Genomic DNA, 13,196 nt, shown 5'->3' with positions numbered 1-13,196 from the left:
GAGAATATAAAAAGGGGCCTAGATGATCTTACTGATTCCTTGGTCTCCCTTTCAGAAGTTGCCCTTCAAAATAGAAGGGGATTAGATTTGCTCTTTCTACAACAAGGAGGCTTATGCTCTGCACTTAAGGAAGAATGCTGTGTATATGTTGATAAAACTGGATTAGTTAAAGATAGCATTGCCAAGGTTATTGCCAGTTTAGAAAAAAGAAAAAGAGAGAGAGAACAACAAGAGTCATGGTACCAAAATTGGTTTTCAACCTCCCCCTGGCTTTCGACCTTGTTGCCCTCCCTTTTGGGGCCCCTATTGGGACTCCTACTATTGATTTCCTTCGGTCCTTGGGCATTTCAGAAATTGACCTGATTTGTTAAATCTCAAATTGATTCATCTCTTTCAAGCGCATCTGTTTCAGTTCATTACTATCGGCTGGACGTTGGTGATAACAAGCAGGTTGCTGGAGAAGAGTCAGACGTAGATACCACTTCATCACACTCGTCTTGGGGAGAGAGACTCAATTTCCATAAAATGCTTAAGTAAGATCATTCCCCTCCCCCTAAATTCGGCCATCAGTCTCATGCCACAAATCATTTATAGATTGCCATAGTCTGTGCTTCCGACATGGTAATATACATTCTCGCCACATTGGAAACTAAACAGTCATCCCAGGCTAGACACATCGAAAAATTGGAACTTGAAGCCATCGCCCGTGAGAGTTTTAAGGCTAAGCACTGCACAGAGATTAGTCTGGAAGCTGTTAGACAGTCTCTGAGAGGCATGTCTGATTGCATGACGGTTGAGTGCCCTAGGGTCCTTCCCCCAGGAAAACGGCACGGGAGCAGGTCAGGGTTACTCTGGGTAAAAATCTGTGGGCCTGAGAGTCAATACTGTACATGGCCCCTAACATTGCACACTGGGGATCAGACCTCTACCTCTACCCACAGAACTTGCTTCGTTCCTAAATCCCTTGGCTAACCCAGGTTATACCCAACAGACTGGAACCGTTAATTAAAGCCTCATAGATGACTTGTCCTTGTGTCCTTTGTGGTTTTAGAGAATCACCAAGTGAGCAAACAGACATTTAGGCGGTCGTTAAAAACGTGGCTACAAATTTATTATATAATATGCCTTTATAAAAATATTAAAACGAGGGAGATGTTGGGAGCTATTAAGACAACTCTATTGTCTTGATCTTCGAATTGGGCCTCTCTCCCCGAGAAGAAAAGGGGGTCAAAAGAGGGCCACCGACGCACCGTTCCAAGAACAACCACAGAATGTTCCAGCCCTAAGTCAGTGCCAGATGTCCTGACCACAAGATATACCCTGATACCACCAAGTTCCTGCTTCCCCATGTAGTTGCCAAAAGAAAAATTTCCACTGCCCTATCCCTCCTGCTGAGAAGTACTTCCTCCTTTGCTTGTGCATTTAAGCCTTGAGCCTTGCTGAATACAGAGAGACCTTGATGCTACTCAGACTGCTTCCATGTCGTTCTTGCACTTGGTTTCTGTCTTTCTCTCCCCCCATTTGGTTCTTAGGAGAAGGTCCTCTCGAGACCCTCAAATAACTGGACCTGTTAGACGGGTCATATTATGACATACATGCTAATGTCATCATGTTTATACACATGTATATTTATAAACACACACTCATTTTAAGTTGTTCCTTTTAGTAATGAGGGTATCACTATGGATGTATTATTTTGAACCTTTTGCCACCTAACTTGGTGGACTAGCCTGACTTCTTGTTATAGGGTTAAAATACATTTATTCTCGTTTTCTATAAAACTTAGGTTTGACTATGTCTTGATATATTTTTCCAAATTTGATTTGTTCCACACACCATACACTGACTATACCCTGACCTTCACCCTGATAAGTTGTTCTGCCAAATAATCTTTAGATGTTCAGTCAATTCCCTACATAACCAGAAATCCTCCACCTCTTAGAAAGCCCTAGCCTTGTAGTTTGGGGGCTATAAAAACTCCACTGTCTCCGTTGTTCAATGCTATTTTCTCAAGCCCTGTTTTAGGGAGCTAGCCCTGTCTGACACAAAACAAAGCTTGGGCTGGTGGTTTTACTCTCATTCGGAAGGATCAACACCTTCAACATCTATATGTAGAAATGAGCCTATTCTTTTCAGCAGCTACATGCTAGTCAATTTAACAACACGACACATTTATCATTTCCAGTAGTGAGGGGCTTGAAAGTAGTTTCCAGTGTTCTATGTGAGACTGAAATGTGCTGTGCTTGCCTGCCTTCCTCCCTTCCTTTCTGGTTGTGTGTGCTAGGGTGTGCACCTTCATGTCTGTGTATAGGCATGTTCGTGAAGGGCAAGGCCAACCTCCCTTAGGTGAGGTGGGTTGACTCCTGGGCTCCAGGGATCCCACTGTTACAACCTCCTTCTCCCCCAGTGCTGGGATCACATAGCATGCTGTCACAGTTGGCTTCTTTATGTAGGTGCTGGAATCTGAGGTCAGGTCTTTATTCTAATATGCTAAGTACCCTGCTGACTGAACTATCTCCTCAACTCTCCTGACATGCGTTCACTTAGAGCCAGAGCTTAACTCCTTTTTGCATATATACTCTGCTTGACAAAACAAACATACACAATACAGAACATGTAAAAGTAAGACATTTTTCTTAATGGAATCATTCTGAGGTCTATTGGCAGGAGAAAAGAAAAATTCAAGCTTTTTCCCTTGAAATTCAGGAAGAAGGAGCTCAGACTTAAAATAGCTAATTTAATAGCTTAACAGGAACACAGCCAGCCCCCAGGAGGCAGAAACTGGGGGGCTCTCTGTGACAGAACCATCTTAGTCTACATAAGCTCTGGCTTTAAAAAGCAGAGTTGGGGTAAGAGCTCTGCACTTGCTCTTCCAGAGAATCTGGATTTGATTCCAGCACCCACATGGTGGCTTACAACAATCTGCAGTTTCAGTTCCAGGGGATCTGATGCCCTTCTGACCTTGGGTGCCAAGCATGCCTATGATATACAAGCAGGCAAAATACTCAACTGAAAAATGGTTACATCTAGCTGGGCATAGTGGCACATTCCTTTAATCTCAGCACTCAGGAGGGAGAGGCAGGTGGATTTTTTTGAATTTGAGGCTAGCCTGGTCTACAAAGTGAATTCCAGGAGAGCCAAGGCTGTTACGCACAGAAATCTTGTCTTGAAAAACAAAAACATAAAAGATTAAAACTAATAAAAAATTTAAACTAAGTCAAGGAATAAGCTGTACTTTCCATATTAGTTTATCAATTCACTGATTACTGACTCTATCACATAGACTGCTACCAGTAAGACAGGCCTTTAGTCCCTTAAGATTCCTTTTGAGAAATAGCAGTTTTGCTGTTTGGGGTGAGATTATTACAAGGCATGCTGTAGATGTTTCTGTGGGGCCACTCATGTGTAAAGCACTGGCTAGTTAATGTGAGACCCACTGTTCAATCCCCAGAATTAAAAAGAAAGTCTGAATTTACATAGCCACATCAGAGCATGAAGAAAGTTTTTCCTCTTTCTTTGTGAGACAAGGTCTCACTATGTAGCTCTGATCTGTAGCTCACTCTGTAGCCCAGGCTGGCCTTAAACTCACCAGATCCTTCTGCTGCCTCCGCCACCACGCCTGGCCTGCAGAAGCGCTCTTACCATGTGCAGATAAGAGCAATGTGAAGGGTCACCAGCAGACAGAGCAGCGCTTGATCATTTCGGCTTGCTCTTTTATTGTTATCTGAGTTACAGACCATTTTGTAAGGGAGATATTCTGATCTCCTCTGGTAGATAAAAATACTATCTTTTAAAAAATCATGTTTCCTTTCATTTTTAACTTAATTTCTGCCTTCACCTGTTCTTGCTAATGAATAGTTTTTAGTTAACCATTAGCTGGCAGTGGAGGACTTCTGGACCTTGCTCAGTCAAGGCTGGCTACAGCTATTTGTTTAAGCCTTAATTCAGAGAAATTTTTATTGAATCCTATCTTGTTTTAATGCTTACTCTGATAATAAAGTTCATTTCCACTTGGACCACCAAAAGAACCCAGAACTGGAAAAATGACTTAGGTCTTTAAGAATGCAATGTATTGTCATGAAAACAAACAAACAAAAATATGCCCTAATAAAGCAATAAAGAGAAGATATGAAGGTTGAGAGTGCTTGTCGGGAAAAGGCTGTCTGGAAATGGGAGGGGTAGGAAGGAGTATTAGGGGTTTCCAATGACCACAATATATCATCTATGTATGAAATTGACAAAGAATAGAAACATCAGTCTCTTAGTAATGTCAAACTGATAATGAAAATTCAGTAATGAAAAAGAAAAACTTAATTTTAATTTTATAACTGTTAGGTCCAAAGTGGTCCACAGAAATGGCAGTGCTGGTGACAATGTCCCAAAGAGAAGGACTCTGTCCAGGTAAGCAGAAGTCTAAACTCGCTATTCTCAGGCATCTAGTTCCCAGGTTATCTGCACAGTGTGCGTCCGCTCAGACCCCACCCTGCTGACTGACTGACCTGCTCTTGCTCCTCCTTCACCTGGCTTCAAACAACATCATGGATTGATTGGAACTTACTTAGTGGACGAGGCTGGCCTCAAACTCACAGAGATGTTCCTTCTCTGTCTCCCTAGTGCGGGGCTAAAGGCTTGCACCCCAACCAACACTTGGCTGGAATACTTTGGGAAACAATTGTTTAAACACACAAAAATGACTTGCTTAAACACATCCAGCTAGGAACAGAATCTAATTCTAGAAAACCAATTATGATAGTTATTAATAATCAAGGCTCAAATCCCAAGGTATTCTGGCAATGTCAGAACTAATGAACACATTTCACATGAAGCAGTCAGGGACGCAACAGAAATAAACAACGTACCGGTAGTACTGATAGGCTCCTGGCCTTCAGAGGAATTCTGGGCTGTTTTTTCTCTTATATAAAATGTAAGCTGAGTTGGTTTCAGAGATTTGAAGCCTGGTTTCTGGAGATTTTCTAAATAGACACTTAATCTCTTAAGAGAATTTTCATTGACTTCCTAGAAAAAAAAAAAGAGGGGGTATTTACATGTGAGTAAAGAAAGAAGAAACTATTATGTGGTCTTTATATATATTGAAGATATTAAATACTTTACTGTTAAAAATGCTGAGGGCGCCGGGTGTGGTGGCGCACGCCTTTAATCCCAGCACTCGGGAGGCAGAGGCAGGCAGATTTCTGAGTTCGAGGCCAGCCTGGTCTACAAAGTGAGCTCCAGGACAGCCAGGGCTACACAAAAAAACCCTGTCCCGAAAAAAACCAAAAAAAAAAAAAAAAATGCTGAGGGAACCTAGCCTGGTGGTATAAACCTTTAATCACAGCACTTGGAGGTAGAAACAGGCAGATCTTAGTGAGTTCCAAACCACTGTTTCAAAACAAAACAAAACAAAACATCCTAAAGCCAACCAACCAACCCAAAACAGAGCTATACAGTGAGACACTGCTTTGTTTTGTTTTTTTAAAAGAATTGAGAGCTGGAAAGATGGCTTAATGGTCAGAGCACTAGCTGCTCTTGCATAGAACCTGGGTTCAGTTTCTAATACCCATGTGGCAGCTCATACATAACTACAGCTCCAGGGGATGCAATGCCCTTTTCTACCCTCCATGGTCTCATGTACTCACTCACCCAAACACAGACGCATACATATACACATAACTGAACATAAATACTTAAAGAAATGCTGGGATTTCACAGATTGTTTGGTAAAAGGAAAGGTTAGCTCCACAGCACACAGTGGATAGCTGCTGAAGGGGAGACACAGATCATGTGAGCATCAGGGTCACAGGTGGTTAGAGTCCTTCATCACGTAGGAGTAAAGCCAGCCTAGCTATGATTGCTATCGCAAAGCAATAAATTAGTGATTAAGAATTAGATTTATTGTGTCTAATAATATTTCCATGACAGACCATTGAGACACAATTTTTATAAAAACAGAAGAACTAAGAAAATTCCCACATATATGTGGTAAACAAAGCTATAAGACAAATAACCAGATTAAGAGGAAATCTAGCTTATTTTTTAGTAAAGGTTATAATGTATATAACAACAGCATCTTCTTGATTACTGGAGTACTACACAGTCCCTAAAAGAGAAGATGCATAAAAGAGGGGATAGAGATACACAGACATCAAAGGGTTCCTAGGTCAATCGTTGTTGGTAAAGAATGGCAGGAACAGTAACTGCTTCTTTTATTTTAAATGTGTGTGTGTATGTGCACGCGCACATGGATGTGTGGTATTCATGTCATAGCATGTGTGTAGAGGTCAGAGAAAAGTTTCCTGGAATCTGTTCTTTCCTTCCATCATGTGGGTTCTAGGGACTGAACTCAGGTTGACCACCTTGGCAGTAAATGACCCTCCTGGCTGAGCTAACTTGCTGGCCTTATTTTATTTTTCTAAGTATTTCTATTAAGCTCAGGATGGCCTTGAACATGAATTTAAGGTCTATATGCCTGAGTCTCCAAAGTGCTGTAAAGCTGTATACTTCTAAGCCTAGATTAATAACAACTGTTTTGTTTTGTTTTGCTTTGTCTTTGAGATAAGGTTAGGGCTCTCACTAACCCAGGCTGGCCTTGTCCTCTTGGCCTTGCTGGCAATAACAACTGCTTTTGATCATTTAAATCTCTCTTCCTACACACATGTCTTGAAAGTAGAAGTCATTTTGCATTTTGTTTCTAGAATTTATTATATGACATACTTGGTCAGAAAGCCCTCTAAGCAAGGTAGGTCCTGTCCTGCCACTGTGGTACTAAGTCCTGCTTCATGCAGTAGAAGCATCCTCCTAAAATCTCAGCACTTGGACCCTGAGAATTTGAAGGTTCAGGTACGGAGCACAGCTACTAGGGTATACCAGATGATCCAAAAGTTTATCTGATCACAGAACGTTATCCTTTTTAATGAAGCACTAAGCTCTTGGAGAGATGGATGCACATAGAGTGAGCATGATAGAGAGGACATCTGCCTAGCCATTCAGATCAACTGCCGAGTGACAGATGTCACAGCAAGATTACATCCAACTCCAACTGGATTCACTGCAAATTTGAGGTCAGCTTGAGTCACCTAGTGAGACACCCCCAAAACAAAACAAAACAAAACTGAAGGGCTAGAGCGTAGTCACAAACTCTTTGGGAAGCTATGCAGGAGGAAGAAATGGTCTGAGTTTGAGAGTAATCTGAGGCTTAAAATTACACCCGTCTCAAAATAAAAAATGGAACCCAAACTCTACCCAAAATAAAACTGAAATCTTCAAAGTTACTTTTGATGTTTTTAATTTTGCTAGAAGAAATAGTGGAAGGGTCTTGTGGGAATCAATATATACAATGATCTGTAGCAAATGAACAGGAACGGGGGCAAAGGAAACTAGGACCAGACTGAGATTTTTAAGGGAAGTTTGTATTAATCTGTATATTTTGAAACCTATTAATAGTCCATATTTTAAAATTTGAGTGTTAAAGGGAAAAGAACCACACTAGTGGGTGCCAGTGTGAAATCCTGGACCTGGAGCCTTGAGTGTGTACTCAGCAGAGGGCAAGGCTTTGGTGAGCCAGAGCTTCGTGGGTAGTGGCCAGCAGAGTGAGAAGCCTTTATGGGCTTGCATTTCACTGATGATAGAGGGCAAACAATAGACCTGGCACCTGGGAATGAAAACATTTACAGAGATAATACTGATGGGTAAGAAAGAAGAGGAGCTTCTGGAAAGGAAGGTAGATTAGAAGCTGTCAGTGGCCTGGGAGAGGCTCCCTGAGAAGCAGAGGTAAGCCATCTCTGAGGAGGGCAGTCCAAGTTGAGAGAGCAGTGAGCACAAAGGCTTGGTGAAGGATGAGTGCTCAGATCACAGTGGCTTAGGAAGGGAAGACACATCAACAGCTCAGAGACACTGGATGAGTCAGGTTCAGTGGCCGGCTGGGATTCATACCACTCAGAAAAGCTATTATATTCAGTCAAGTTTTATTACAGTAGAAGGGTGGCTGGCAGTGGACAGAGAGTGAGCTTGTGCTTAGCTGCTCCACAGTGTAGACTACAGCCAGGTCTTCATCCCCAGATCCCCAGTAGTGAAATGCAGCCATGCTCAAGGTGTGCTGCACATCACCAACAGGCAGGAGTGCTCACTCACGCCTGGTGCTGGGGTTTATTATTACAGGTTAAATCAGGGATCAGTGTTAATAAAGAAACAAAGGACTGATGAGATAACCCTATGCACTTAGCTCTATAATATTATCTGATACTAAAAATAGTGATGGTTCTGAGTTTGCCCAGGACCTTTGCCAGTTTGCATCCCCTGAGCACAAAGCAGGCAGCACAAGTTCAGCAGCACAAAGCATGCAGGGAAGTCTCCCGGCACTGACAATCTGCCCAGGGCAGCCTTACAAGAAAGACTCCATCGGCTCAAGAGAGGTGTCTTCCTCTCAAGCCTTATTTTACTCCTTATTTTACTCTAAAAATGACTGCAGAAACATGATTATTATACTCTTCAACTTATGTGGCAACTTTATTGCTTATATAAATAATGACAGCTTTGAATAAACAATGATTTCAACTGCTCTATTACAAATGTTCACTAAATTTACTAATTGGAAACTATTATTTTTCAAGTTAGTACTTACTGCTTCTGTGTCAACCATTATGAGAGAATAATCCAAACTTACAGGACTTTCTGCATTATATTGACTCAAAGGTAAATCAACTAGACATATACACAATAAGTTAAAAAATAAGTGTTTACCCTTTCCCTGGGGTGCTGTCCAAAGAAATCAGGATGAACTGCAAAGTAGAAAGGCCTCAAGGCATTGATGGCTTCTGCCCCTGATAAAGGTCGAGAGTAGTGAAGCCAATGAGGGAGGACCTTCCTCAGGCCGAACCTATCAGAGACACAGGGATTACTCTCTGTGACATCCATCCATCCACCACACATCACCTTGTAGGAGGTGCAGCCAACCTAAACATACCATGCAGGGGGAAACCAGAGAACAAGGTAAGAACTGATTTGCTATAATCTGTCAGGTTTTTCCATAGTGGTTCTAAGTCTTCACTGCAGCATGAGCGGTAGGAGTCGTAGGAGCAGAACTCCCCTCCATGGCTCTCCAGGAGCTGGGTTCACAAGTGACGACACTTTTCTCCATCAAGTCCTGTTTTCTTTTTCTTAATTTACATCAGTGTACTTTTTCCAGGGCAGTGGGGAATGCCCTGAGAACCTCAGCAGCAAGAGGAAGATGTCTGTCCTTCAGTTTCCTCATTACCAGAGTGATAATGGAATTCTCATCAAACAACTTGACAGACCTTCCCATTCTTAAGTCGTGTCTCAAACTGTCTGGAATGTTCTTAAAGTACTGTTTAATTTCTTCAGTGAAAATAATACTACAGTATTTTAGTCCAAAGGAAATGACTTATGATTCTCAGGGAGCAATCCCACAATGCCTATCTTTGAATACTGTAATTTACATCTCCATTCTGGTTATTCTACATAGAAGTCTACAGTGCTAGGCATGCTTTGCAACCTGTGAGGCATGTTTTATACTGTTTCAATGACAGGATTATAGAACTAACTTGAAGATTTCTTGGTTGTTATTTTTCTTTATGTGCATTTGTGTGACTGAATGCCAAAATATGCACAGGTGTCTGGAGACCAGAAGAGTTCCCTGGATGCACATGAGCAATTATGAGTGGCTTGATATGGGTGCTGGGAACTGAACTCAGATTCTCTGCACGAGCAGTATGAGCTTTTAACCTCTGAGCCATCTCTCCAGCCTACAGAAGATTTAACAGTCTGGAATACTATACACCAGTATATTTTCAGGATACTTTCTGTTTTATTTTGCATGTATCTGAGCCTTTTATAAAATAAGTGTACAGATCGTTCAGTAAAGGAGTTTGAATAATAAATAAGGTAGCTAATGGGATTGCTCAGTTGGTAAAGTGCTATGTAAGTATGAAAACCCGAGTCTGATCCCAGCCAGTAATACACAGTGAGAACCTGTCTCAGACAGACAGATGGGACAGCAAGGAAGATAGTTCGGCCCTTACTCATCTCCTCTCCTTAACATATCCCTAGGTGGCTCAAACTTGAGACCTTCCTGATGTGACCTCTAAAGGCACTGGGATCCCCACCTTCACACTGCTATTTTTGATTCTGTGGCATAACATCCCTTGCTGCCAAAGCACAACACCCAGATGAGGTCACACCACTCATACCTGTCCTCAAGTTAGCCTAGCAGCTTCTCTTTATACTATCTCCTGACATCAGTCCTACTTTCTCTGCTACTAGACTGTCATTGCTGACACAGCTTGCATAGCCTCCTCACTAGCCTGCTTGTCTGTCTTTTCCCAAACAATGCTATTTGCTGTTTGTTTGTTTTTTTTCTTTTTAAAACTTATTACTTTAAAAAACAAACAACTTTTGACTGACTCTTTGGGAGTCCCATGTCATGCATCCCAACCCCACTTATCTCCTGTCCCTTCACATCTGCCCTCTGCCCTTGCAACTTGTTCCCCAAAGAAAAGAAGATAGAATTAAAAAAAAAAAAATCTCATTGTGGAAGCTGCAATGGGTCACACACTAAATACCCTTTCGTCAAAATAGCTTTACTTACAAATGTTCACTGCAATGAGTCATCGGTCTGCTTCAAGGCCTCTGGCTTCTGCTAACTATCTATAATGAATCGTCACTAGGATTCTTCTTGGATATCCCATTTTTGCTCTGCGTCTTGGATATCCTGAAGCTTTGGCTCTGCAGGACAGGCTCTTTCACATGCTCTAGCAGATCATGGATCGGGTAGATGTTGGGGTGGACCAACGCAAAGCCATGGATCTGGGTTTGGGAGGTAGCTGAGTTGGTTGCCCCGGAGCTCACCTGCTGCCACACCACCAAGGTAAGCGCTCCATGACTGCTCTGGCTAGCTCACCCAATGCTACATCAGGCAAGGGAGGGCCCTTCTCCACCTTAGCCACCAAGGCCAGCTCTACTGTGTTGCCCAGGTTAGGTACAGGGCCCACTCTCCCACTCTCATGACCTCAGGGCTAGCTCATCCACCTGTTGCAGATAGACAGAGAGAATGGAGAGGCTACCCTAATGCAAATGAATGACAGGACCAGCTGTCCCTTGCTTGCCTGACCTCTCCCCGCCCCCCAAGGTCATCTCTACTGTGCTGCCCAGGTTGGGTACAGAGCCAGGGTGGGGTGGGAGTGGGGCAATTGTATTTCTTATACAAATACTTTTAATATCCTCCACAGTTTCTACAAGGCAAGACCCATTTTTGAGTCTTTAATCAATCCCTTTAACTTGCTCTCAAATACTCCTTATAAAAACTTGGAAGTCCAGTGTGGTGGCAGAAGTCTGTAACTCCAGTGGGGTGGAGAGGGGAGGATCAGGAATTCAAAACTAGCCATGGCTACATAATGAATATGAAGCCAGCCTGGGCTGTATATATGAGACTTTGTCTCATCATCTCTTCTGGAAAAACCTCAGCCAAGCTCCAATGATCTTCGTTAGTCTTCCTGTTTACATGATTTACAAACCCTCAAACTCCCACCTATCCAAGCTGTACTTACTTATATGCGCTGCACATCTACTGTGTACCAGGAGGAGAATTTGCATAATTATTATAGTCATTTTCTTTGAACTCTAAAGCATCAAAGTATGTGCTCTGCAGATTGGGAACATAATACCGTTCTGGGAGCGGCTTAATTTATTCTCCCTCTTCATGTTTCATATAGAACTATTCTGTTGGAACTGTTTTATCCTGCTTTTTTATCTAATGGAGCCTTAGATAGTTTGGGTACTCTTATTAGTTTTCTTTCTTTCTTTTTGCTCCTGCCTAAAACCATAAAATGATACAGTTTTGAGATCTGAAAAACAAGTTGAAATTAGCTCAATACCCAACAGACCCTCCTCTAAACAAACAGAGTGGACCACAGAGCTTACCTCCTCAAAGGCTTCAAGTGGCAAAACATTTCCGAATAAGCACTCCAACTTCCAAGCATCCATTAATTGCCTAATGGACAAAGTGAACAGAAGAGCTGAACAAGTGAAAGGTTAAAAACGTATCACCATCATGTTACCATCCTCAAAGTGAAATGCTTAAGAATTAACCTAATAAAACGTTTAAAAACGTTTTACGTGTAAGGATGTGGTTTAGTTATTTTTCTGTTGCTGTGATAAAAAAAAACAAAACAAAACCCTGCAACATAAGAAGAGTTTATTTTGGCTTAGTTTCAGGAGGTGATACTATCCGTGTGTGTGTGTGTGTGTGTGTGTGTGTGTGTGTGTATGTGTGTGTTGTCCTTCTCCCAACTTCCTAACCTTCTGTAACCTTCTTGAAGAGTGCTACAAGCTACTTATGACTTTCTTTTGTTCTGTGACTAAAAGCCTATGTAACTGCTTTTATGTTGGAATATATTATTCAGGGAAAACTGAATCTATCTTCCCAGGCTATAGTCATTCATATTTGATATGTAATATGAACACTTTCTATAATTACTACCTTTGTGGGAAGAGATTTTTTTTTCTGTTAGCACCCTTAGCTGTATATGAAAGCCTTTTCTTAATAAGTTCTCCTGCAGTGTAAATCAAGATCTCAGCTTCAACTGAGTAAAATCCTTGAAAGAACTCAGTCTGTTTCTTTAATTGCTGCAGTCAGCTACACAGAGAATTAAAGACTCAGAAGATTGGAGACACTGCTTTAGCACACGGGCAGGTTCTGGGGAACGCTAGAGATACCAGACCTAACAGCCTATTGCAGCTATGTCAGCTGCAGGAGTTCTGTCTGCAGACAGATTCTCATGACAGCTACCAGTACTCCACAGCATACATTGCCCTTCCACTTAGAGAAAACCTCAGGTAGGCTACAGATGGACAAGAGACACTCCTAACTCTCTCATCAGACTCAGAAGGCATTCTGAGTCCTTCATTTACCACTTCACCAGTGCTTCCATGTTAGGTCCAGGGTAAAGCAATGAGCATTTGTTGTATTCATTGAACTTAGTCTGAGGAAAGGGTAGAGAAGCAGGACACAGACACAAGCAGATAACTGTAAAACAAAGCAGTAAATGCAATGATTCCGACTTGCAGAGTAACGGGAGACTTCCTGGGGCTACACCTATGGGGCAGGGAGGGCACCTTGGAGAGCCTTATCCTAAAGAAAAGATCTACTGTGTGGACAGAAGGTAGATATGGAAGGATAAAATTCA

General features: G+C 42.0%; 1 protein-coding gene across 4 annotated transcripts in view; it reads right to left on the bottom strand.

The window, feature by feature from the left end:
- The window catches only part of Tcaim (T cell activation inhibitor, mitochondrial), a 36,880-nt gene that overhangs the window by 21,627 nt on the left and 2,057 nt on the right, over positions 1-13,196 (bottom strand). For 2 of the 4 annotated variants that reach the window (XM_021172944.2, XM_021172945.2), the window contains exons 2-4: positions 11,932-12,001; positions 8,737-8,872; positions 4,860-5,016 (exon numbers count right to left, since the gene is read on the bottom strand). In XM_021172944.2, the coding sequence (XP_021028603.1) occupies positions 4,860-5,016; positions 8,737-8,872; positions 11,932-11,990 (352 nt within the window). In that variant the 5' untranslated portion in view covers positions 11,991-12,001. Of the gene's footprint in view, positions 1-3,589; positions 3,870-4,859; positions 5,017-8,736; positions 8,873-11,931; positions 12,002-13,196 lie in introns of those variants that run through there. The other 2 variants (XM_029481546.1, XM_021172946.2) reach the window with 2 other exon arrangements.

Source organism: Mus caroli, chromosome 9, assembly GCF_900094665.2.
Source record: "Mus caroli chromosome 9, CAROLI_EIJ_v1.1, whole genome shotgun sequence".
Lineage (NCBI taxonomy): Eukaryota > Metazoa > Chordata > Mammalia > Rodentia > Muridae > Mus > Mus caroli.
This window is presented reverse-complemented; position numbering and strand designations above follow the sequence as displayed.